Here is a 27,233-nt window from a genome sequence, read left to right as displayed (position 1 = left end):
TCTCTAAGGGTTTAAGCTTTCCAATTTGGAATAGATTGAAAAGTTTAGACTTCGATTCATAATAATGTTCCAAGACTCATCCCCTACCACAGCGGTCTCATTCAAAAATTCGTACACCTCATCGTGATAGTGTAACAAGTGCGCGAACGACAAATCCATTCGCAAGAAAGGCCTTCACTGATCCTGAAATCCTTGATCTTGGTTATCATAAAGTCGCAGTTACTGAGCTGCGACTTTATGGCAACCAAGATCACGAATAATGAAATGGACTTCTTGTGCTTGTGTGGGTACTAAAAAGTGTACTACGAAAATTTTTCAAAAAAAAAAAAAAAAAAAAAAGGTATGTACCAACCAGTCTGAATGGGTGGCAGTTTCTAAGAATTACATGGATGCGGTCAACCATCTCCTCTATTTTTCAGAGCCAGTTCTTCCTGGAAATATAAACCTTTGCACTGAAAGTGCGGAAATTTTGGAGATTATCCCAAATTACGATAAACAATGCACTCATCCGGGAGTAAATTACATGAAGGAGGAGTAGGGAGACTGTAAATATTCTCATAATTTATACAATGCAAAATATTTTGTGGATAGCAAATAAAACTTAACAGGTCTTCAGGACTGGATAAAAACTTATCAAGATGATGCTACTAATTTTTATGGGAGCATGATAACTGAATAAAATTTTGTTTTAAAATAAAATCGAATATTAAAAAAGTTTTAAAAGATCAACGAATTTAGGGCAAATATCTCGTGCTACGACAGCTGTAATACAGAATTGTGTGAGTATGGTATAGCCTTTATACGTAGCATTGAGTAAACTAAGTCCATCCCCTCCCCTTCTTCATGCCATTTACTCCAGGAAGGGTGCAGTTTGCCTTCATTTAGGATAAGTTTTGATTTTTTCTCCTTCCTAGTTTGGGATTAATGATAAATCTTAATCTACTGTACTGGAATGGCTGTGGCCCAAGTAGTGAGGGTGAAAATCACCGCATATCACAGGTTCGAATCTGCACGAAGCCAAAAAAATTACTAGGTCTGTTAATAATAGTGGTTGTTGTGTCAGTAGTTATACAGTTCTCTTCGCTTATATGATCGGAGCAGGAAAATAAAATTTATTTTTACAATTGAAGAACATTAAATTGCCATAAAATTCTGAAGATATCGCTACTGAAAATTGCAAGTATTAATATTGAGCTGAGTTTGCATTGGGAACTGTGTTATATATATATATATATATAGTGGCAAACAGGGTCTGTGTATTCATATGAATGTGAATATTATATTATTCTTTTTTCAGATAAAGGTGATAAAGTTGCTTTCATCTCTAGACAGCATCCATATGCTAGCAGGGTAAACACAACCGTCAATATTTATGACAACATTATTTATCAAAATAATATAAAATGTACCGATATCAAAACACTCATTACCAGATATTTTTCAATACAAGTGCTTCTAAATACATTTGGTATTTCTTCAAAGAGTACTAGTGTGGTAATTAGTGCCGTCCAAAACATGAAAATACCGAATCGGGTTTCTTCGGCACAGATGTTTCGTAAGAGGTGAAGGCGAATTGAAAGTTTAAAATTGTAACGTGGTATAAAGTTCGTGATATGATGAGATTCTGTACGATGTCATGCTTAACTCTCAGAATACGAGGTTTGTAGATTAAGTATTGCCTAGAGTTTTGTTTTATGCCTTAATGCCTCGATGGATTATGAAGCTACAAGTGTCTCACTGTTTTTTGGTTCTTGAGAAGAGTTTCTGAGTGCTACAAATGCATACGAAGCGAAATACAGGTCAGTTATGTTCTTCTTTAAAATTGACCCTCTGCTATCTTCGAGTTAAAAGCTCAGTTGCTTGTTTCAAGAACGTTTGATAAGAGATTATTTATTTTGAATTAAGAAAACCGTATTCCAAAAATAAGGAGTAGAAAGACTCGCATGTATAGCGTACCAGCCGCTATTCAAGATGGATAGTGTTGCATGTGCACTCCTCACTATCGCTTTGCTTTTCATGATTAAGGCGTACGTGTTCCAGATAGTAAAGATGTTTCTAGTGTCTTTTATTGTATTTTGAATTGTATTTTGAATTAAGTGTATTTTGAAGTGTATTTTGAATTAAGAAAACAGTATTCCAAAAATAAGGAGTAGAAAGACTCGCATGTATAGCGTACCAGCCGCTATTCAAGATGGATAGCGTTGCATGTGCACTCCTCACTATCGCTTTGCTTTTCATGATTAAGGCGTACGTGTTCCAGATAGTAAAGATGTTTCTAGTGTCTTTTAAAGTAGTTCTGATATAATCTGAGAAAGACCAGCCTATCATTAATCTTCGGTAAGTCTCTTGAGCGTTGCTAGTCCATTAGAGAATAACGTAACAAACCACGAGCGAAATAGTTCAGGGTGTCAAGATCAATAAGGTCGCAAACGGAGAGGTAAATAAAGTGCCACTATTTTAAAGACAACGGCAGCCTTGGAAAGGCGGATTTGAAACGTTCTCTTCTTGCGCAAAGCTCGTTGCGACTCATCCACTGGATTTTACACACCATTCCTTACTTGACTTGCGGCTGTTGTATTAAGCCATACTGTGACTCAATAAATTTCGAGTAACGGATTTCACCTTCGAGTAGGATATTTTTTAATTTATTCTTCCATGGTAATCAAACTAGTCTAAGAAACAGTTGAGAACATTGACTCACTTTATTCAAGAACTAGATGTCACGCTCTATTTCTTAAGCTTTCTCAACTCTACATGCTATTATCAGAACGTCATTATTGCTCATTAACAGTATGAGGTGAGCAAAACAAAGATAAATAAAAGCAAAACAGAAATACTCTATTCTCAGTATCGTTTCAACAGAAAGTAATGCTTCCAAGGATTCGCTCGGTATCTCATGATCCAATTTAGTTTTGGATGGCTTTCTGAATAATCCAGTGTTAAGACATATGCGCCACCTTACCTCAGTGGTTGTTGTGCCCATACAGAGCTCTGCACGCCGCGGGATCAAATGCACGTGAAGTCACCAACTAAAATATTTGTGACTCAGTGCAGTTGTGAACGCTGAACCTATTAGGCAGTTCCAAAATATGAGCAAAATCGATTTATTATTGGAGACTAGGCACCGGCGAGGTGATCTGATAGAGGTGTATAAGGCTTTGAATGGTTTGAGCATGCTCAATGCCAATGGGATTCTTCATCTTGCTCAGAATAATCAGCTCAGAGGGCATAAATTCAAATTGAGGAAGGACGGATGTCGAATAGATGTGCGGAAATTTGCCTTTGGCCAGCGGGTGGTTGGTTGGTGGAACCGACTTCCATCACTTGTTGTTGAAGTTGATAGCCTAAACAAATTTAAGGCTCAACTGGACAGGTATTTCGAGCGAACGGAGGGGTGAAATGGGAGTGGTGTGTTTTTTTTTTTTTTTTTTTTGGCTGATGCTGAATAAGCTTGCTTTCTTGCATCATATGCCTGTACTAATGCTAATGCTAATTAAGTATGAGAAGTAATTGGTCTAAAATGAGCCAGCTAGTTCCTACAGTTAACCACAACGGACAAGGATTGATATTATGATCTCTTCGAAACTCAGGCTTTTCGTTCAGCAAACAAGCAAACTGACCAAAGGATATTTCAATTACAGACATAAATAATATGATGAAGCCTCGTTGCCTCGGCACTTAACGCACATAAGTGGAGTAGTGTACTGTGTACACACTCCACTTATGTGCGTTAAGTGCCAAGTTGACGTGAAAGCTGAATCTTAGTCGTTGTTATAACAAAAATAACAGAATCGTAATTTATTAACTTTAAAAAAGATCTCACGAAGCCAAGCTGGCATTCCGAAAACTTCATAGTGTTTTAAAATACCGAAAACGGCGTAATAATGTACAAGAAAGCAGTGCATAAAATAATTCTTAAGTGAAAGCAATATATAAAATACTGAAATAAATAAATAATCGTTATTAATGTACATATTATGGATTAGAATTTATGACTAGTTTTGTTCATCACGGAGACCGGTCAGGACTTTTAATTTCAAAACTAAGGTGGTAATTTAATAATAAATCGATGAGTTAGCATAGGTACATTAACAGAAATTGCAATTTGTTCTACTGCATGAGCTATCCTAATTTTCACAATAACTAATAAGCTGTGGAAAAGTTAGTTTGCTTAGAGCAACTTTTAGTTCGTGACACATTCTATGAGACTCTCTCGAAGGCGTGTAACGGTTTTCTAATTGGAAGACGAGAACAGGTGAAACATTTAAAACAATTTTTTCATAACACTTACCATATTTGCAGCACTTATTGGTCCAAGACTATTCACGTATATGTTTACTGTCACCATTGTCGACTGCCCTATAGAAAAGAAAAGAGAAATTCAATCAGCTAACAGCAAATCCAAAGTCAATATGATAATACTTGGAAATGCAGAGTTTATTTCAAGTAGCCGAAGGAGCAACTATGCACGCAGTATAGATAGTGTTCCTGCATACCACCGTAAAAATAATGGTAACATTTTATTCTATATTATATCTACTTATTTGAAATACTTTTTAAACTTTAAAAAGTTATAAAAGTAAATAAACTACAGCTTTTAAGAGTGGGTTTCTCTTCGGGGAAAATGAAATTCATTATACAGTATTAAAATTTCACGATTAGAAAATAATATATATTGTCCTTTAAGATTATAGAAATAATCACTTATTTCAGTAGTTCTTACTAATCGAAACAAGGAGTATTACAAGCTCGAAATCAGTTTCTTATAAACATAATAATTTTAAAATTACGGTGAAATCTCGAATGCATTGTCTGTGAAGTCATACAAAAATTAAAGAATAAACTAATATATTAATTGTGGTATCAGTGCACAGGTTCAACAGAAGGTATTTAAAAAGGCTTAAACACACACACACACACACAAACAGAGGCAGGCGTAATTATTGTTATTCTTTGATGAGTTTAAGATGATCAGAACTTCGTTTTCAGTAATATCTGTTTTCTCATTGCAATAGTCAGTGTGAACTAAAATTTACTTTATCATATATTGAGAAATTTGGCGAATTTTGCCACGTAATACCCTCTCGTAATTTGCAATAACTTCTACTTACACGGAGACCGGTCAGGACTTAAGCTTACATGGTACGACTTCGAAAAGAATCAAAGGTGATGTGAAGTAGGATGTAAGGAAAAGTTACCTAAGATGGATCCAGTAATTTCCTGCTAAGGTTTAAAATTGATTCCTCTGCATAGACTACCTTCTAATTATTTAATTTTCACATAGAGTGAGTTTAAGTAAGTAAGACACTTGTAATTAATTCTGTATACATTTTAAATGTAACTAATATAAAATTCCCATCTTAGGTATCCGCTTACATAAGATGGGATGGGTGAGTAACGCAGTACGAAGAATTCCTCTAAGACGCCAGCTCAACATATAAGAAATTTAATATAGTACGGAATTCCTATAAATATAAATAAAAATAATTAACAGAGTATATAAGTAAGCCTATAAAATTGTACAGCTTTATATAAATAAAATAAATATACTATAAATAAACAAATTAGACAGAAAATATACCGATATAGTAGCTTTCTGGTATATGCTACATTCCACAATTGTACATAATTTGTGATACTTTGTACATATATATTCTTACATCTGTGATTTTTGATTTTGGCTAAGAGGGTAGCATGTGCTACTAAAAGATACCATATTTGTATATTTTATTTTATGCTTATTTATAGTATGTTTATTTTATTTATGCAAAAATATATGATCTTTTAACCCTACTTGTATTGTGTTTTAGTTATTTTAATTTGTATTTGTAGAGATTTTATATTATGTTAAACTTTATTCATTTGTTTTAGTCAGTGTTTAGAAGGATTTTATTATGAGCTATAATTCCGGCTTTCAAGTTTTTTACACACTAGATTTATTTGCGTTAAGATATGCATTGATTTGTTTATCATGGTGTTTTGGAATTGAAGTTCATAAGGGCTGCTTACGATTGAATATGCACCCTGACAACTGCCTGTCAAAGTGCTCTTGGCAAATGGAAAGAAAAACAAAAAGAAACAACAACCGAGAGTGTCAGTTTCTTTTGTCGATCTGTCAGAATTTGATGACAAGCGAGGACGTCTAGAAATAAGTCGCCGGATGCTGCCAGAACGACGAAACAGTACACACTCTGGAAAGATTTTAATTTTTCCATGGGTAATTACACACAGCTGATGATCGTTGATGTCTTAAATAGAATTATAATTATGGTTGGGATCTCTCGGTTGCACACACACACACACACACACACACACACACACACACACACACACACACACACACACACACACACACACACACACACACACACACACTTGCAGTCCATCCTTCATTAGCATTTTCTTGTTTTGTGTATCTGTTAACAAAACGAGATGCACAGTCCACGGCACTTGGGGAAGTACAGTAGACTGTCGAAATAACGGAACATTCGAGATAACGGCACATTGAAATCGGTGCCGGAAAAAGAAAACGGCGAGTCACGTGATTACTGTATTTGTTTAAGTTCACCATTTTGAAAGTGAATTCTGTACTGATATCACGGATTGTACATTGTTTTACATTTGTTTTAAATTAAAAACCCCTCACTATGGCTCCTAATGTTAATAAACCTCATACAAAGAAGAAAAGAAGAACATTAAAACTTAGTGACAAACTTTAGTGTACAATAAATTTGCTATAATAATAGAAAATAGAACGGGAATAAGTAGGAGTATTAATGGCAGAACATTGGATCGTCAACATGTTTATGTTTTTTATTTGCAGTTAATAAAATTGCATTCTTAATCTCTCCATTTCTTATTTAGCCTCATCATTTTTGCATTAAATATATTAAAAATAAAACCGCAAAAATCGAAATAACAGCATATTTAACCCCCAAAGGTGCCGTTATTGTGAAAGTCTACTGTATAACCTCTGATAAAGCGAGACTTTTCCTCTATCTACCCTGTCTATTACTTCAGTAATAGACAGGGTAGATAGAGGCATCATTACTTCATGCCTTCGGTAATGATGCCGAGGAGGTTAAGACAATTCTTTGTATATTTCGTATTAGCTGGGAGTTGTTATTGTTGTTCCTCTTATATTATTTCTCCCTGACTGGGGTTCTACCCAGTGACAGGTATTGCTACCAAGTATACAGGGTAGTTGTTGTTATGTCTGGAGTTACTGTTGGTCGAGGACTATCCACTATAGGTGATCAGGATTGCGACTTTCTGGAGTTCCTTGTAGGTGTTCTCTGGGAGACGTATAGCTGCTAGGCTTTTATGTAGGGTCTTTGGCACCATACCGGTGGTTGACACGATAATCGAGACGGTCGTTACTTGTTGCATATGCCACATCTCTTTGATCTCCTGTCTTAGGTTCGTGTAGTTCCTGATTTTTTCCTCTTGGGTTTTCTGGAGGTTGCCAGTTTTGGGCACCGCTATGTCAGTCAGATAGGTATTCCTCCTTGTCGACAAGGGTTATGTCCGGTCTGTTGTGTAGAATTGTCTTGTCCGTTATTATGGCGCAGTCCTACTACAGCTTGTGGGTTGGGGTCTCTAGTACTGCCTGGGGTCCGTACTTGTAATACCGTACACCTTCTTCTTCTTCTTATTATTATTATTATTTTCTCCTAAGAGAGACCCGGGTACGGCCGTTGACCGAGGGAGGGGGGTTCATATACAAGTATAAGTTACACATATCATTATCCACTTATAATTTATACATATCATAATACTGTACTATTATTCATACACGTATTATATAGTATTGTTAGATTTAAAGCATAATTTGTAATTTTACAAGAAATTAAAAAAAAACATTTAAACTATGTTCACATCTACAAGACTGTTTACAGCAAGACATGCATGTATTTACAGCAATGCATTACATCAATGCATGTGTTCTCTGGTCGATTTGTTTGTTTTGCTGGACGAAAAACCCGAATTTAAATGGGGGAGAGAACTTGCTGTCCACACTTGAGACCGACTAACTCAGCTAAGGAGTGAAAAAAGCCCGTAAAAGTTCATCGCATCATAGACCGGATTTGAACCCGGGAATTTTTCGTTTGTTGGGGGGGGAGGTGATTATATATACTCTACTACTCGCGCAGACTTACATCCCAGAGAAGGTAGAATTTCCAAGAATATCTTGCTCTCTCTGTGTGTGTGTGTGTGTGTGTGTGTGTGTGTGTGTGTGTGTGTGTGTGTGTGTGTGTGTGTGTGTGTGTGTGTGTGCGTTCGCGTTAAGCGTCAAAAGCAACTAAGGCTATGAGACATCAGTATCTTATGTCTGCAAATTGTATGTATCCTGTGGTTGATTTGCCTGTTTCCTGGGAAGAAAAACCCAAGTTTCCGGGAAGAAAAGCGATGCAACCCTCGCCTGAGAATGAATAACAACAACATTGTGAAAAAAAACCAATAAAGATTTCTCGAGTCATTGATTGAATTTGAACTTCAGCCTTTTCCATTTTGTATCTGTCCGAAAGTCGCTTATTATACCCATTGTGTTGTTATTGTCCAATCAAGTTACTTAATTCGTAAGCATGGACAAGATGGAATAATTTTCATTCCAGAAACTGAGAATTAATTTTTTTTTCTGTTTATACTCCGGCACGACAACCAGGTCATCTTGTCCTATCTTGCTGTTTGTAAAGGACATTTGTGTAAGTGCCGATCTTAGTTAACTTATGTAATTTGTTTCTGCTCAACTTGTATTCCTCTTTCGCTGTAATTACTACTTCATTCATTTTTACATTTTGACTATTATCTGTGCTTTGATCTATTAATTATTATTTAGTTATTATTATTATTTTATTTATTTATTTATTTATTATTATTATTATTTTTTTTTATAAATCAAAATCACTTGTATAAACAACTAATTGTAAGATTTCTCTGGCTTTCTGTATAAGGAATCACTAGTGTATAAAATTTATGTTAATAAAGAATCTTGTTGTTATTATTATAAATCGCCAATACAAATATTTATCGTATTTAGTAGTCACGGGCTTGAACCCCGGTGCACTGAAGGAACGCGTGCTATGCACTCTCGCACTTCACGCTTATACAGAACAAAAGAGATTTTTTGATCACTGCCGAGTTATCACCTGAAGCATGTAGATTATATCCAGACAGTTCACAGTGACTTTGATAGTCACATTTTTGGTTATCTTTTTGATTAGATGAGCAACTCTTTTTCCAAGTAGATCATTTACAATGTGTCTACCGATTACACTTATGTTTGTAGATGTGTAGATGTTTGTCAGTATCCGAATTAAACTTTTATTTGGAGACTTTTTTTATGAAAACCCCAAACACGAAAACCTATAGTACTTAGTACCGTGCATGGGGGTTGAAGGAAAAGTATGGGGGGAGGGGGGTGCCGGAAACTTTGCTCTAGAGACTAAACATGGGTTTCACCACTTCAAGCCTCCAATAAGCAAAGTGGTGGTATTTCACCGGTTGATGAAAGTTGGAGGCCTTGAACAAAGGCCAGCTGTAAAGGAAAAAAATATCAAAGTTAAATGAAGAAGCGCAGTACATGTGTATTTCATTAATACGATGGGTATTTATTGACTTACCTTCTCCATATGTTGGCCACGCTCTCTTGTCATAACCTTCTAACACTTTATCGAGGAAAGCTAATCGGTGCTCCTTAGCGGGAGGTTTTCCACTAGTCTCAGGTACCGTGTGGGGAGCATCCGTCTTTGCGGTTAGATTATCAGGGATCCCAGTATAAGTGAATTCTTTATCGCTGAAAATAAAAACAATACTGGTGTGTGTATTCTACAGTCATATATATCTACTACGTGAATAACGGATTCCTGTTAATTACAAATCTGAAACCGTTTTTGTCGAAAAAAAATAATCATATTCAAGGGTGTTTTCCATGGAAGGGATCACATTAATATGGTGAGTTCCATATTAATGCGATCCCTTCTAACAGAAGGGCTAGCCAGGCCTCCAGGGCTTAACAGTCTCAACACTGTCAAGGCCATGAAGCGTGGGTATCTCGTGTGTAAATTGCGTGTATTTTATGATTAGTTTGCTTCTTTTGCTAGAAGAAAAGCACGACATTTCCTAGCTCCTCGAAAATCTCGATTTTGAGCCTTACTAATTCGGTCACTTTATGAAAAGCCCATAAATTTCCTCTCGTAGAGACGATACTCGAACTCGGGCCTTTTCCACACTGCGTGAGAGTACAGGGATTAATCACTATGTTTGCTGCTTGGAATCTAACAGAAGGAAGTAATTTTCTTTGAGTACAACAGCTTACGTATAATAATGTATAATAACTGAGAATTATGTCTTATTGAGTTTTAACTAACTTTATGGATGTCATTAGTGCCTATCGGTTTCCCGCTCATATTCGTTTCCCGATGACTCCCCAACTTCCGTGATACTGGGTGTATTATGTACTCATGGAAATCATTTATTGCTTAAGTAATCAAACGTTTTCCGGGAATCACGCAGAGTGTGTTTACTTACCTTTACAATTCTTTGTCATTGGTGTAGTTCGACGTCATTTCTTGGAAGATTATAGCTCAACTGAGAAAAAAATTATTTCACTGTAAATGCACCGTTTGATTGTTCTTGTTAATTTTTTTCAAATCTGAGTACATTGCTTGATAAGGAAGTCTGTATTACACAGGAAATAAACAGTTGAGAGAGGAGCGTTTTTCATGATATTAGTGTTTATTGGACTTGTTGAATGATTAAGGTATCAGAAAGGACCCGCAGATAAAGAACATGGCTATTTTTTCCGAAACCGTATCTCGAGGCATAATTAACCATTTATATTTTTACACGATTTACAATGAGCCTCATTGAAATATGATGAGCTTGTGCGTGAAATTATTGCAAGGCGAAAATCCTTTACCAGTGGCTATAACATCAGTTATATAATTATGAGGTACGTCCTTATTTCACCCACTTAAAGTGCCTGTGTCCTTTGTAATGTGGTGGTGGTTCACTGTGTACTCTGAATGGGCTGTTCAAGAATAACAGAGTAATATATTTCTTACACAAGACAGCGTATTTACCAAGTGATGCAGCAGTCTGTAGTATGGAGACACTGAGGAAAACAATGTAGAAGCTAGTACTGTATTCTCTTCGCGAGTGTTCACGGGCTTTGGGAAGAACAATGTAATACGGATGGACCGACCCTCTGATTTCAGTAGAACTATCGCTCTACAAATTGAGAGAATAGAATGTGTGATGGCTCCTCCATGGGGTTCACCATGGCTTGCCAATTAAAAGAATGTGATGGCTCCTCCGTTGGAAGAGGAATGGAGCAGCATTTATTTCGACTTGTGTTATTAAATGGTGGAAAATGTTTCTTGAACGTTACAAGATTCTTTTCCAAGAGTCATTTAGATCAATATGCTGTAATAAATATTAAAGTCTCAGATTAATATTCAGTATTAAACTGAAAGATTAATATTCATTAAACTATACCTTACTATCCACAGTTATCTAAAAGAAACCTTCCCCAAATATTTTTTGTGCTGTGACAAATACAGTACTTAATAATAATTCATGGATGAAATCACCGCTTAACTTAATGGTTAAAATTTATCATAAGAAATTATTTATTCTGCACGATTGATTTAGAAGTATATGCTATCATTATAAAGAAAGATTTTTAAAGAAACTGCGTTACTCCCGCCTACCAGTGTATTTTACTGGTTAAGTTTGACGTCCACCAAAAGTTCTTTCGGTTCAGTGACAGGTTACTTCTCTTACCAGGAATGAATTTAAAAACTAGACCTTGTTAATCTTTCTGAGACAGCAGGGAAAAACAACTAAATAAAGAAAGGCAGTTCGAGGAACGGAAAACTGTATTTGTCACAGTTAGAAAACAAGGGGGGGGGGAGACAAACAACTCAGCGTTCCTTGATCCCAGGCCATATTTTTAGCCTAACCCTCCTCAAACTTCCAAGAAACGTTGTCGGATCCACACTTACAGAAGCAGCAGTGAGTTAACTTGTGTCGTGTTATTTTCTGTCATGCATCTCATGAGTTTCATTCGCTTTTTGGTCGGCCTTACGCGCGTTTGTTAAACATGCGTTGCATTACAGAGGCGCCATATGAGGATTTTGGCAATGGGAAAGAACAAATATTTCTTGGATTTGTTATTTAGTTTTTAGGAGCATTAGCAACTAAGGCCATATTGCTCCGGGATATGCGGTGGTCATTTCCTGACCTTTTCGCATCCTCCGTATTTGGTGGTGACGGGCTCGAACCCCGGTCTAATCAAGAAGCGTGTGCTACGCACTGCTGCTCCTTCCCACCTGGCTACGGAGGCGCCAATTATATCTTGGATATCAGCATAAGTGAACCACAAGAAAACTGTATACGGTGCAATACAATTGAAGTTTTGGGCCAAGCTGCTGTCAAAAGGAGAAAGGGGCAGGAACTCTTATACCCAATAGCAGCGCGAAGGCAAGGAAAATAATACGAAAATAAATAATTCTCGTTCCGTATGTTTATGTATGTATCTATAAATAATTACAGATGTACCGACAAAATACAATTGTGTTCGTATATATAATTAATTAGGAGTAAAATCACCAGAAACGTATAAAAATTAAAAACAACAAAATCATCAACGGAAAAAAAAAAAAAAAAAAAAAAATATATATATATATATATATATACTGTATATATAGACATATACGAGTATATGTATACAGAGTATAACGTAGCATGTCTGATTCCGTTTTCCACGCCGTTCTGCCATCAAAGCTTCCTCTCTCTTTCGTACTGATGCTCCTATATTCATTCCAAGTACCTTCGCCCCTGTCTGCACAGGTCGACAGTCGCTTGTATTCAAGGTCAGTTTGCGGGAAAGGAGAAAAAACAATTCCTGCGGTCTATTGAACAGCTTCGAATCCAGGACATTTCCAAACTAGTGTACCAAGTGGCTAAAGTGGTACACTAGTACCACTATAGTAGCCTATAGTGGTACTAGTGTACCACTATAGGCTACTATATATTAATAGGCCTCCGTACCCTAGTGGTCAGGCGTGCAGGTGCATAAGTTGACCGTGACTGCGGTGCTGTTTCTTATACTGTATTATGTATATCTTGTAAACTCCTCTGACCGTTTGGTCGTCCCGGAGTATAAACAGAAAATTTATTTATTTTATACTGACACAAAAGTCACACTGCGCACCAAATGCAGTTATTAATATAATACAGTATTTTTATTTCCTGAGCTATGAGCACACTGTGAATGGAGATATTTAAATGTTTCTTGTTTATCTTAATGACCTTGGCTGTTTCTTTCACTAGCGTTGGACATCCACCCAGAAGAAATGTTTTATATCCAGAGCCCTTTTTTTGTATGTATGGCTTCGGCTCCTTTATATGTACTGTTTCCGTCCCCGTAAGTTAGAGGTTTTCAGTTTGTGCTCCCTCAAATCCCGGAGTACCTACCCCAAAAGGAGTCTCAGGTGTTCAGCAAACGTTTTTTTATACAGTATATGCATTTTTATTTCATTTTACATATTATGTACATATTCCTGTTTTTAAACATATCGGGGATTCGCTGCCCGAAAATGTCGAAAAGCACTGCAGTAAGCTAGCACGGTGGTTTCGTTTCGATCAGTTCTTTCACACCGTGTGGAAGAATAACCTTACAATTATATTTCATAATATTATTAGTCTTTTAACTGTATTTCAAAATTTTACGATTGGCCTTTTAGCTTTGGTTGTGACAGCTATTACTTTTTTATTATTTTGTAAAAGTGTAAGCTGTCATAGGGTGATCTCATAACATGTGACTGAATTTGTACTCTTCTCTGTGGAAGGAATGGAATGCAGAGTCCTCTTAGTAGACGAACTGCAGAACTGGACATCCTAATTTCCTTCGTTGACAAGTTAATCATGGTTAGGGTTATTATTTTCCCACCCTCATATCTACTGTTGTAGTAGAAGGAAGAGGAGTGTTGCTCATCTCCATTTTACAGCGATGAGTATAATGGATGGATTGCCAATGGCGAATCGATCGAAATATATTCTCGTACATATGTATAATGTACAAAGGAACAAAAATGACGTGAAAATAAAGTACTGTAGTTTTAAATTGGAATTTTATTGAGATAAAATATGTTCAAGATTTGAAATGTGTTCCTCCGTAAAGTAGAGGAGCGCGTCCCCTCCCAGCCAAGTAAAAGGGGAGAGGGGAACGGTATTACTGCTTTCAGTGTTTACTCTTTCGTGGATCTACGTGTTCATTGCCATTTGTTATTCAGTGCTCTAGATGGATTGCTCCATTATTTTCAAATGAAACAAAAATAACCCGAATCTGGTATTTGAATTGAATCGGGACACCATTCTAGCTGACAAGCTTGCGTTTTGAAATCAACTGGAAGAATTCCGATTGTTAACCTAAATTCCTTATAATGTTTTCCAAAATGTTAAATGGTCATTGCCAATTACAAGTTCATGTGCGTCTGTAATTAATTGTGTGTTGGAACTAATGCGAATTGGTGTGTACTGTTGAATAAACTTGTATTGAATAAACTTTTGAGAAAAAAAATATTTATTTTTGTTGACAAAGCCTTCCGGTCGTTAATATGTTCCACTTCGAACGCTGCTGGAATCAAAACTCAAACATGAACGAAACTTAGAAGGGAAAATTCAGGCATTAAAGGTCCGGATTTGTCAATCCATGTAATCCCAAAGATGTCCTATGGGATTCATGTCTGCCGAATTCAGTAGCTAAAATAGTACCTGTAAGTCACTTTCGTGTTCGGCGAACCACTCTCGAACATGGCAACGTGGCAAGGCGCATTATTTTGCTGGAACACACCAGCAAGAACGCATTTATTTAATTTTCTTCCCCCCCCCCCCTTTATGTGGCTTTTAGCTTTGTGCTATTGGTGGGATTTTGCCAGTGCTCAGGTTGGGGCTCCTGGGCTCGGGATTGCTATCCACTGGTTTTGCATTCCACCAGTGGATGTGAGATATACGTGTATATATATATATATATATATATATATTTTTTTTTTTTTTTTTTTTTTTTGAACGATCTCAAATTCGTTTTTTGGACATTCAGTACGAAATAGTTTGGGTTCACCACATTGATTGAGATTTTGCTCTAGCACTGGTATGCATGTTGTGTTTTCCAATCGGAGAGTACAACATAATGCATTGTTAAAAAAAAGAAAAAAAAAAGCATTGTTAACTGTGCCGGATATATGTGGTCTAATGAAGTCAAACTCTTCCTGTACCGAGTATTAAAAAAAACCAAAAAAACTTGTCATTGCTATCCTGGGAAGCAGCTATCCGTATTTTTGTTGTGTTCATTTTTTAAGTCAGTTAAACTAGTATTTATTATTCTCATAATTTTCTGCATCAGTTTGTATTAAACTATATTCATAAGCTTCCTGTTGCTTATTTCTATTACTATGACTTTCTTTACAATTTACGACTGTAACTGGTACTGATACCACCCGCAGATATTAGTAGCACAGATCCATTCCGTTAGATTGAAGTATATCCATACATTCATTACAATAATTGTTTTTTTGTTATTTTCCGAATATCAAAGATATATCTTTACTTCTTTTCATTTTAACATTTAATTAATCATAGCGTCGCACATGGAACTGTTATTTGGCAGCCATGCAACATACTGGACTATGTTTATGACACGCTCCCATTTCAGAGATTATAATAACGTAGATTAAATGCAGTTTTTAACATTAACGTGCGAGTAGCAGGCTTTAGGTAACTGACAAACAGGCATGTCGTTTCCCATAATTTATAATTCACAAAACTTAAGATGACTGAACCTTCATTATTCTTGGTGAAGTGAAAATGGCATTATTTCCTCCTGCGTATATGCTTTGAAAACACGAAGGAATCGACGACTGCCAATCAACCAGCATGCAGTATTCGTCTCCCAGTATGCGTTTATTATATAAGCAAATAAAAGTGACAAGCACAGCATGTACACTTATTCGTTTCCTTTATAATTTTTTAGATGATTATCAATTCTGTTCATTTATTGTCTAAATAAGTAATATAATTCTCCCAAAATAGCCTAATGGAAGACATGCTAGAAAACAAGAACAAATGATGAAAAAAACATAATAAGAAAGAGAGAGAATTATATGTGCAGTATATGCAAAGACACTACCAATTGTGGTAACATTTGCATGGTTAAGCGGGCGATTAAATGTAAAATTAAGTAAATATTAGCAAAAATAAATGAATGAAATATTCTGTTTGACCAACGGTATGCCAACTGCAGTTCATAGCAGGATGAAGGACTTCTAAAATTATAATTCAGGTTTGGAATTATATATTCCTGCTTGAGGTAACCGACAAATTAAACAAATTGTTCAGTTTCCAAAATCGGTCCATTTGTGCTGCGATATCTTGGCATCTACACGCACTGAAGTGAAGTGTTTTGCAACGAGTATTTCATTCTTTTGCTCAAAAACAAACAGTAACATCTTAAACTGGGAGGCATTAAGAGGCTAACATTGATTTTATATATTTTATTTATATCAAAGTTACAGCTTTTACTGTGGATTGGCCCTCTAGCAGTTGAGTGGGTATAGTATTCCGCCACTTGCTACTCGTTTGGAGAGGTCTAGATTCAATTCCCGTCTGTGACTGGAAAAATTCTTGAAAGCCTCTTCAATCGAGGCTGTAATTAGCCGACCTCAGGCGGAAGGAGCACAGTTTCTCCTGTGCTCCTTTCGCCTGAGAGTATGCCGCCGCAAACATGCATATCGGCTCGATAACGTGTACGTTGGACTTTTAAAAAGGTACGATGTCCGTATTATCGCTAGAAACCCAATATGGTGGGAGATGTATAAGGAGATGATTACGAAGAAAGTAAAATTAACCCAACAGCTGCGGTTGTATGTGAAACCATGATGATTGGGGATTGATGTTTTAAATTTTGAAGTATATTGCATGAGCTGGTACTTCATATTAATGTCTGATCACGGACCATCATAATGAGAAAGAAGTGGTCCCTGAGCGTACATAAGTTGCTATCGTTGGTTCATACTAAACACACTTTATCACGTCGATATTCCCGCTTGATACATCACAGCAATATTCTCTAAGGACTGGTCAAATAATTATGGAACTGTCATTGGTAAAACTGCTGCATAAACAGGATTATTTTTGTGTTATTATTTTTTGTGTGCGAATAAATTGCTGCTTTTCTGTGCCGCCTAACATTATTTACTTACGATATCCACGACGCCACTCTTATGACACGGGGAAACTTTAGTTAAGTTGCATTTCTCAAAGTAAGAGGTCTTATGGGGGGATGTCGCAAATATACATGTACGAATAAGTTACGTATGCACCTATGCAAGCGTCTGCACGTAGGAACTAATATCTAGAACTTGCAGAGAACCTAATGAAGACTGGTCATGGCCACGTAGTGATGTGGTGTAGAGTGAACACGCTCTACACCACATCAAAACTGTCTTTCATACTTAATAATGAGCTACATTTGTGACAACTGTACTTGAATTTCCCTAGTCCTCTATGGAAATTCAAGCTTAAATTTAAATTGAACAGTATATAACTACTTAGCCATGAAACGACTCTTCATTAGTTGAAGGTCTCGTTATTAGTTTCTACACGCAGTTTTAATTTAATTAAAATTATAATTGAACGGTTATAAAAATTGTTTGACGAAATGAAGTTCTTTCACAAATTCACAGTACTGCTTCATGCACTGTTGCCTAACCTCTCTTCTAGAATCAACGCTTAAGTTAGCTTCTGTCAACGGGTAGACATTTTATCACTTTCTCCTTAACTTCGTAAACTCCGGCGTATTAAAGCGGTGGAAACATTTTTTCCCTCCGTGTCTTTAACTCTGTTGCACCCATTAGCGGTTCTGTTCTTTTTCTTCCTCGATGGCTGTCAAGCGTAGCATACGTGCATTTCTAAATGGAACGCGCAAACATAGCCTGCTTCGCTGAGTGGATGACAACTTACTTGTAATCATAGTGCGGGCCCACCTACAGAGACTTTTAAGAGTAGTACTAAATCGCCGTTAACATGCCGTAAATAATTATCTCATGTTACTAACTTTAGTTTCTTAGAGCGTTTGCATGAATTGTGAAATACCCAATACTCCGCGGGTTAAAATCAGTCGTATTATCAATGGTAGTCTTTTCTGTATATAAGACAAATACAGCACGTGCCAACAGGCCATGGCCACTGTATAATCAAAGAGAGAAGCAATACAACTTGAGTTATTGGCGATATTGAGATAAGACTAATAACTATTGTTATGATAAAGGGCTTCATAATTATTTATTGAGGCTTTATTTAATGCAATAAATAATATTGTATTTATCTATATATTTCTATACATTAAAATAATTTTCCTCCTAGTGATATTTATTCAGCCAATGTGAGAAGAGAGATGCGGGTTTCGTGGTAATACGTAACAAATACTAAAATACGTTTAAGCGTGGTCACGCGCTATGTTTATCTAACACAGAGGTTCCCAAACTTTCTCGGTTCACGGCGCCCTTAGTGTCCCAATAATTTTTTCACGGCACCCCTAGGCCAAAAGAAATATCTAACACAGTGGTTTTCGACCTTTTAATATATACCTATATAATAATTTTATTCTTTATATAGAGGTGCTAAATAAAGATCAATTATAGATCAGTACAAAATTAAAAAGACACGGTACAATGGATATTATACCATACCCTTTATATTGTACCCTTTTTACAATGAAATAAATATATAAATCTCAAAAAAAAAAAAAAAATAATAATAATAATAATTTTAAGTAACTTAAACCCAAATTACATGGCACCCCAAGAATGTTGTTGCGGCACCCCGTTTGAAAACCACTGCAAAGTATTTATTTAAATAAACTAAATGCAGCAAAGCATAAAATTAAGAGTTTTAAGATTCTATGTCTATATAATATCGGTGTAGATACACCATAGATAATTCTTAAAGAAAAACTACGATCGTAGTGTGAAAGGCACCCACCGATGAAAAGCCAACTAGCTTTGAAACGGTGCCGTCTGGATGGTGGCACCCACCGAGAATAAGTGACAATAGTCTTCTCTATTAGTGGAGCGTTACTTATTCGATGTAGTGCAATGCATGGTAACTCGTTGTGAAGGATGAGCACAACACAGGTTACTTTAACAACTACAGGTCACTGTTGAAAAAAAGCCGTGAATTAGGGTTGAATTTGAAAGTGTCTGCAATTCTGTCCAGACACGTTAGGCGGGAGTATGTGATGAGAGCCTTGTCGATCAGTTCGGCCCTGGAAAGACTGTGCAAAGCTCAAAGGGTAGAATTTTTTTCAGCCTGGTCTGTACTTGTTAACAGGAGAGACTTTCTACAGGGATGGAATACACTTAAATAGAAAGGGTGCAAGAATATTTCTGATGCTATCAACGAAGTGTTAGGTGGGTCGGAAAACTGCTAGCTTGGGGGGATACAAGGACTAATAGATTAACAGTAGCCACTGGCAGAGGTGAAAGTGATTCTTGCACTGATTCTATTGGAATGAGCAGCAACCTGGAAAACAACATGCAGGGTGTTTCAAAGACTACTGGGAGTCATTGCGGTACAAGTAAACACATGAATTGTGTGAGGGTAGCTAACAATAGGAATTGGTGCATGTATACTTGCGTGTACACCAATGCTAGGAGTTTGGTAAATAAATTTGATGAATTTGAGGTATTGCTCAAAGCATCAAAGGCAGATATTGTTGAGATATCAGAGATTTTGTTGTTGCTCTTATATTATTTCTCCCTGACTGGAGTTCCACCCCGTGACAGGTATTGCTACCAAGTACACAGGGTGGTTGTTGTTATGTCTGGAGTTACTGTTGGTCGAGGACTATCCTACAGGTGTTCAGGTTTGCGACTTTCTGGAGTTCCTTGTAGGTTTTCTCTGGGAGACATATAGCTACTAGGCTGTTATGTAGGGTATTTGACACCATACCGGTGGCTGACACGATGATCGGGAGGGTCGTTATTTGTCGCATATGCCACATCTCTTTGATCTCCTGTCTTAGGTTCGTGTACTTCCTGATTTTTCCTCCATGGGTTTTCTGCAGGTTGCCAGTGTTTGGTACCGCTATGCCAATTAGATAGGTAGCCTTTTCCTTCTTGTCCACAAGGGTTATGTCCGGTCTGCTGTGCGGGACTGTCTTTTCCGTTATTATGGCGCGGTCCCAGTACAGCTTGTGGGTTGGGGTCTTTAGTACTGCCTGGAGTTCGTACTTATAGTACGGTACACTTTTCTTTGATCAACTTTGATAATAATAATAATTATTATTATTATTAAAATAGTTATTAATCAGCCCAAACTCGATTTTGAAGAGAATAAAAGTAGAAAACTTGCTTCTTGTGCAAACAGTAGTCGAGCATTCTGGTCTCTTGCCAAAACTATTGGCCGCAACTTCTGTCCATCGATGCTCCCACCTCTGTTATAACCGTATGTTTTTTTCAGCTAAAAATAAAACCAACTTACTAGCATCCTAATTTTCTTCTAACCCTTGTATGCCCAATATACAATAACTCTCCCGTAGTTTTTGACAGAAGATTTTAGAAGAATTCTTAACAGTCTTGATGCCAAGAAACTCCAGGTCCAGATGGCATTTCTCCATTTGTTCTTTAAATTTGTGCTCCTGTTCTGTGTCGCCTATTTACACTTTCTTATTTCCCCTGGTGTTTTTCCTTCTGGAAATTTGCTCATATATAGTCAGTTTCTAAAAAGGAAAAATCCCTCCAGTCCAGTTATCCCCCTATTGCACTTTTCTCCATCTTTTCAAAGTACTGGAGAAATCCAACAACCGCCAACTCAAATTATCTCGAACCCTTCCATCTGATCAATGATTGCCAGTAAGGATTCCGTCAGTGTTGATCTATTGGTAATATATTAGCTTACGGTACTCACATTGGATAAATTAAATGGAAATGTTTGTTGAAACTCGAGTATTTTCTCCTAACATTTCTACGACTTTTGATCGTGTCTGGAATAAAGATTAATGTCTTCTAAACAAACTCCCATCTTTTGTATTGTGAGCTGAATTTTTCAATTGGGTATCCAGTTATCTCTCACTGCAGGTGATGGTAGACGGTCCTCTCTCTTCTAATTTATTCATAAATGCTGGTATTCTACAAGGTTGAGATCTTTCCCTCACTTTTTTTCCTCTTGTATATTAATGTATATTTCCACTGACTGGCAATCGTATTCGCAGTTTTGCTGATACTGCATTCCACCTTCCAATTTGAAAATCTTACCCATCATAAACGGCGCCAACTTCTCGAATATCCACCACTAATTGTTTAAATACCGATTTCCAGATTATTCTCTAATGTGGCGAAGAAAACTTAAATGCATCTAAAACTGAGTTCGCTCTTATATCTCTCAAAAAAGTCTACAGCCCCTAAGCTTATCTTCGATAATACCCAGATTTCTAGACATATCTCTGTTAAATATTATTATTTACTCAATAAATAAATAGGTTGGTTGTTTCAGAATTTTAGCATTTCTTCAAAAACAATCTGTCTGTAACATCCATCTTTTCAAATGGCCTCGATACAGCATTCATATGCTAGGATCGTAATAAAGGTCACACAACAGCATACATGTATTCAAAATAAAGACTTTAAATTGTTGAACTTAACACTTGATAGATACTTATACATATCGTACTGGTTACCTAATAATAATAATTATTAACTTTTTCTTTTTTTAAATAGAATTTTCTGTTTATACTTCGGGACGACCAAACGGTCAGAGGAATTCACAAGACAGAATACAAGAAACAGCACCGTATTCAGCAGTCACGGGCTTGAATCCCGGTCACTCAAGGCACGTGTACTTTGCACCCGCGTGTTTGACCACTCGGCTACGGCTGCAGTTATTATGTACTTATACATACCGTTTACGTTTTACTTATACATATCGTACAAGTTCATTAGGCGTTGGTTGTTTCAGTATTGTAGCAGGCCGTAGGTTTCTTCAAAAACAATCTGTCTGTAACCTCCATCTTCTCAAATCCTCTGGATAATTCAATTTTTTCCCAATCCGGAGGACTGCTGACAAATTGAATAGATATTTTGCATCTACATTCGCACATGAGGAATTCTTTATGCGGGGGATGTCAGACGTTTATCAAACTCCAGCGGGAATTTAAATGATTTTTTGATAACCGAAAGGAAAGCGTAAGAGAAATTGTTGAAGCTGAACATAAAAATGGCACGCGGGGTGGATGGGGGTCTATCAAATCATATTAAGACACTCAGCAAAGGAAATGAGAAGAATGCAGAAAGAAACCCTTAGCCATAATTATGAGATCATCCCTAGATTCAGGGGAGATCCCTATGGACTGTAGATGTGGGAATGTATCCCCAATTCATAAAAGGGGATCAAAAGGTGACATGATCATGTAACTACAGACCTGTCAGCGTAACATCTGTTACAGCGAAATTAATGGAGTCACTGGTTAAAGAAGTACTGCAGGACCATCTATACAGGAATGCAGTTATACGGGAGTCACAGCATGGATTTGTTAAGGTCCTGTCAAACCAATCTGATAGATTACTATGATGCAGTGACCAAGGAATTGGACGCAAAAAATAAATTTTAATATCAAATACTTGGATTTCAGGAAGGCTTTTGATACTGTTGCACTTAAAAACTGCTGTACAAACTTGAGCAATGTGGCATTAAGGGCAAGTTACTGTTATGGATAAAGGGATGGTTAGGTGGAAGAATGCACAGAGTGGTTATCAATGGGCACTGCTCTTCGTGGACTAATGTTATCAGTGGATTTCCCCAGGGTTTAGTACTGGGTCCATTGTTGTTTTCAGTATTTATGTTGTTGGTATAAAGCTTAACGACACAAGGGCTACTGAGGCAGTATTTATGAATGATATTGATGAAGTATATCAGGCTTAATGTCAAAGTTTACAGATGATATAAAGATTGGTAGGGTGGCTAATGACTAATGACCGTATGCTACTACAACAAGGTTTAGAAAAATTAGGTCGATGGGCTGAGAAATGGCAGTTGAAGTTTAATATTGACAAATGCAAAGTACTGTATATGGGAAGCAGTAATCGCAGAGTAACTTATCAAGGCAAGCCGTAACCGAGTGGTCAAGCGCACGGGTGCATAAGTACACGTGCCTTGAGTGACCTGGGTTCAAGCTCGTGACTGCTGAATACGGTGCTGTTTCTTGTATTTTCTCCACCTTGTGAACTCCTCTGACCGTGTGGTCGTCCCGGAGTATAAACAGAAATTTTATTTAACTTACGCTCAGGGTAATAGAAAATGAAAGTCTTGAGGGTAATAGAAAATGAAAGTCTTGAGGGTAATTGTGCAGTCAGATATGAAATTCTCCATGCAGTGCTGCCAGAACAGCTCATGGTTTTTTTTTTTTTTTCTTTTTTCAATGGATATACAGAAACTTGGCTAGTATTGATAATGGGGTGATTATCTCTTCGTATAAGGCCATGGTTAGGCCGCATCTGGCGTATTGTATACAGGTCTGGAGGCCTCACTTTAGGAAGGATGTAGGTCTGCTGGAACGGGTGCAGAGAAAGGCAACCAGATTGGTGAAGGGAACGAAGGGGTCTTCTTACCAAGAAAGGCTTAAGTTCTGCAAATTGCAGCGTCTGGAGACTAGGTACTGCGGGTGATCCAATTGAGGGGTTTAAGGCCTTTAGTGGATCGAGTAAGCTGAATGTGAATGGCATTCTTTCTCTTGCTGAGACTACACATACGAGGGGGCATAAATTTAAGTTGAGAAGATTGGTTGCAGGATAGATGTGCGGAAGTTTGCTTTCAGCCAGCGAATGGTTGATTGTTGGAATAGGCTTCCACCTGTTGTTGTCGAAGTAGATGGTTTCAATAAGTTCAAGGAAGTATGGGACAAATTCTTGTGGCTTGCTTTCTTGCATCATTTTCCACCACTACTACTACTACTAAATATAATGAGAAACGTATCAGTAAAACTGCCAATTTGTACAGAATAGGAGGAATATATTAACCATTCATTACTCCAATTTATAGATACGTTCATTCAACTCTTTTTGAATGAACGTATAAAAACAATACTTAACTTATAATGGATTAAAAATCATAATTACAATTCATCCAAAATAGAAACATTTTAATTAAACATTTCGAGGTAAAACAGTTGCAATTAAAAAAAAAAAAAAAGACATTCACAATGATCGTGTCAAGCAAAAAACCTGTCCTTTTAACGTGTGAAATCTTAAAATTAATAGGCGTTTTTGATACATCAGATATTCCCGGACCATATTCTTTAGTCTCTTATCAAATTGTGGAGCCCACTGGTATATCTAATTAATTAATTCCTACTGGTTATTTAATTTAAAATGCTGAAAATTAATATATACTGGTTATGATTCAACGTACTGGTTGAATTATCACTCAGTTCCTTGATTCTAGTTACAGCAAGTTCTTCAGTAGTGAACTATTTACTATGTATATGTTTTATAGAAATATCAGGCAAACTTATACATTTACATTTATACTGACATTTAAAAGGACTATGAATATTCGGAACTACACTATACGAATTCTGAGAACTATAAATCCATAGTCAACAGGCAAATGAATCCACCATTTTTGTATTTGTGAAAGAGTTATGTAAGACCATTTTGTGGTTTCTGATTATATCATTTAGGAAATGTCAACATTGAGTAGATATACAGGACACGACGTCGATAGATATCGTTTAATTTGGTGCGTCACTGTAGGTGCTTTGACAATGAGCAGTAAGCTGACTCCTGCATGCTTGTTTCAAAGCAAAAAAGGGAAGAGAAAGCTAAACTACGAAAAGTGAGTGTCAGTCCGGGGGAGAGTGTTCACCAGTACAAATATAGACTTGTGACGGATGAGGTGTCGGGACATTACGCATTCTTATGATATTTCGTGGAAAGTAAACGTGGAATTTAAGGGAAGCAGAATAGGAAGAAAATCAGTAGCATTTCTAGGTAAGTGACGGTAAGAAATATTGCACATGCTAGTGTGTAACTTCTTCGAAAAAGCTACCTCAGAGTACTGATGATGATGACACTGCCAGCACATCGATGACATAATATTTATGTTGGCTGCGTCACCAGATAAAAAAAATGTTTTTTCGTTATTCAGGTAACATGGATCACAGAAATTAGTAGACATCGAGACAAAAATCGTCAAATTTTTGCCTGTAAACACCTCCCACGAACCAGATTCAGAGAAAGATTTCATGACTCGAGAAAGAAGAATAAAGTGATGTAGGAAGAATGAACAGTAACCAACTGAAATTATAATATTATGGGCCAGTGGTAACAGAATAGAAGTTTGGAGTCGGCATTTTCAACTCTTATCACACCATAATCTACCAAAAAATAATTTTAAACTCTACTATAATATCCAGCTAAAACTGAAATAGTGAATTAATTTACAAAATGTGGGCATTTTCCTTGTAGTGCAGATGCCAACTAGAGTTTAAAGTTTCGGTTGCAGCTGCTGTATTCTGTCTTGCGGGAATCAAACTCCAGTTGAGTGCGACAGTTTTTCTATAATACTAATAGTATCCGAAACAGCAACAAAATTCATGTCGCTCATACCATCGAGACATTTTCATATTACACAATAATTCCTGTGGCGAAATGTAATGGAAAGAAAATGACTCTTTAGTGATTAGACCATATTATGATTATTAGTGTTCAGTGCTATAGCGTCTGATTTAATGTTGAATATTATATTTCAACATATAAAAGGAACAAGACTTGCATGTCTTTAGGAGGAAAAGAGGTCTCTCGTGAAGGAAAGCTAATAAGGAATAAAGATGGTTTGACAAAATTGTGGCTACTTTCATGTGGTACTTTCTAATTCTAGAAATAACGAGGATCGTAAACCATTCGGTGCTTTAACGGTTTAATAATTAATTAAATGGGTCCGGGTGGTCTTTAAATAGATGTGTGTACATTAAAAGTACATAACTTTTCAAGACATGCGAATAAAGTGTCGATTTGTCAAGAGTGCGCAAAATGGTTTAGCAGTCAAATTTTTGCCCCGCTGGATCCTTCGGTATTTATGTAATCGAGAAATTTTACGATGTAGAGTAACGATGCAATAATTATTTATTGCTTAAACTATCAATTGATATGTTAGTATAAATTCCACTCACGATTCATAGTTCATTGACTCTTGAAATTACCGACATACAGTATTTACATTAAACGAAATTTACTATGAGGGATACTGGGAATATCAACCATACATCAGTTTTACACAGACGTTTCTTACAGGCGTTACAGTTATTTTTATTTTATTTATAGTGTAGAGATGTAAAGGTAGAGCGCGTAGTAAACACAGCAAATAAAAATAAAAACAAAAAATAAATAAATAAAAAAAAAAAACGAGTGTATTGCTTATAGCAGTAATTTTTGAAACTTTTAGGACACGATGATTTCCACAAAATCAGATTAAAACAAATTGCAAAGTATGTAACCGACTTAGTTGTTTGGTTTTTAGGAGCATTAGCAACTAAGGCCATATTGCTCCGGGATATGCGGTGGTCATTCCCTGACCTTTCCGCATCCTCCGTATTTGGTGGTGACGGGCTCGAACCCCGGTCTAATCAAGAAACGTGTGCTACGCACTGCTGCTCCTTCCCACCTGGCTACGGAGGCGCCTACCGACTTAGTACAAATGATTTTACACTACAAGGCCCTTCTGAGGCACACATGCACCTTAAATAAATAAATACAGTAAATGCACTTTCTGTTTAAACTTTGCGACAGTTGCTGTAGTAAACTTTCTCTGGCTAGGGCTAGAGGAGCTTAAACGGCGATTACTGCGTGCCACCAGAGAAACAGTGAATGTTAGCATGCCCATCTCGCTACAAGCACACCATCCACTTCACTATGATGTTGCAGCATAACACTACACATAGCCCACACACTTTTAAATCTCTGGTCTTAACAGTGAACTGTGTCACACAACGATGTATAAAACGCGGAGATGGGGTGAACTCCTAGTGCCGTTAGACGCGAATACACTTTATGATGTTACCGCGATAAGTTTGATGCCCACTGAATTTAATATTCTGAAAAAAAAAAAAAAAGAAAAAAAATCATGTGCATTTATAAAACTGGCAAGGAGAAAATTACATTACCGATTTCATGGAATAA

The 27,233-nt window shown here is 36.8% G+C and overlaps 1 protein-coding gene across 2 annotated transcripts in view; it reads right to left on the bottom strand.

Annotated features, from left to right (window-relative positions):
- The window catches only part of LOC150091226 (glycine receptor subunit alpha-2-like), a 105,718-nt gene that overhangs the window by 13,704 nt on the left and 64,781 nt on the right, over nt 1-27,233 (bottom strand). For both annotated transcript variants that reach the window (XM_090382898.1, XM_090382906.1), the window contains exons 2-3: nt 9,624-9,796; nt 4,292-4,359 (exon numbers count right to left, since the gene is read on the bottom strand). In XM_090382898.1, the coding sequence (XP_090239024.1) occupies nt 4,292-4,359; nt 9,624-9,796 (241 nt within the window). The remainder of the gene's footprint in view (nt 1-4,291; nt 4,360-9,623; nt 9,797-27,233) is intronic.

Source organism: Mastigoproctus giganteus, chromosome 1, assembly GCF_048544385.1.
Source record: "Mastigoproctus giganteus isolate SK-2022 chromosome 1, ASM4854438v1, whole genome shotgun sequence".
NCBI classification, from domain to species: Eukaryota; Metazoa; Arthropoda; class Arachnida; order Uropygi; family Thelyphonidae; genus Mastigoproctus; species Mastigoproctus giganteus.
Note: the sequence above shows the minus strand (reverse complement) of the source record. Positions and strands in the feature narration are given on the sequence as shown.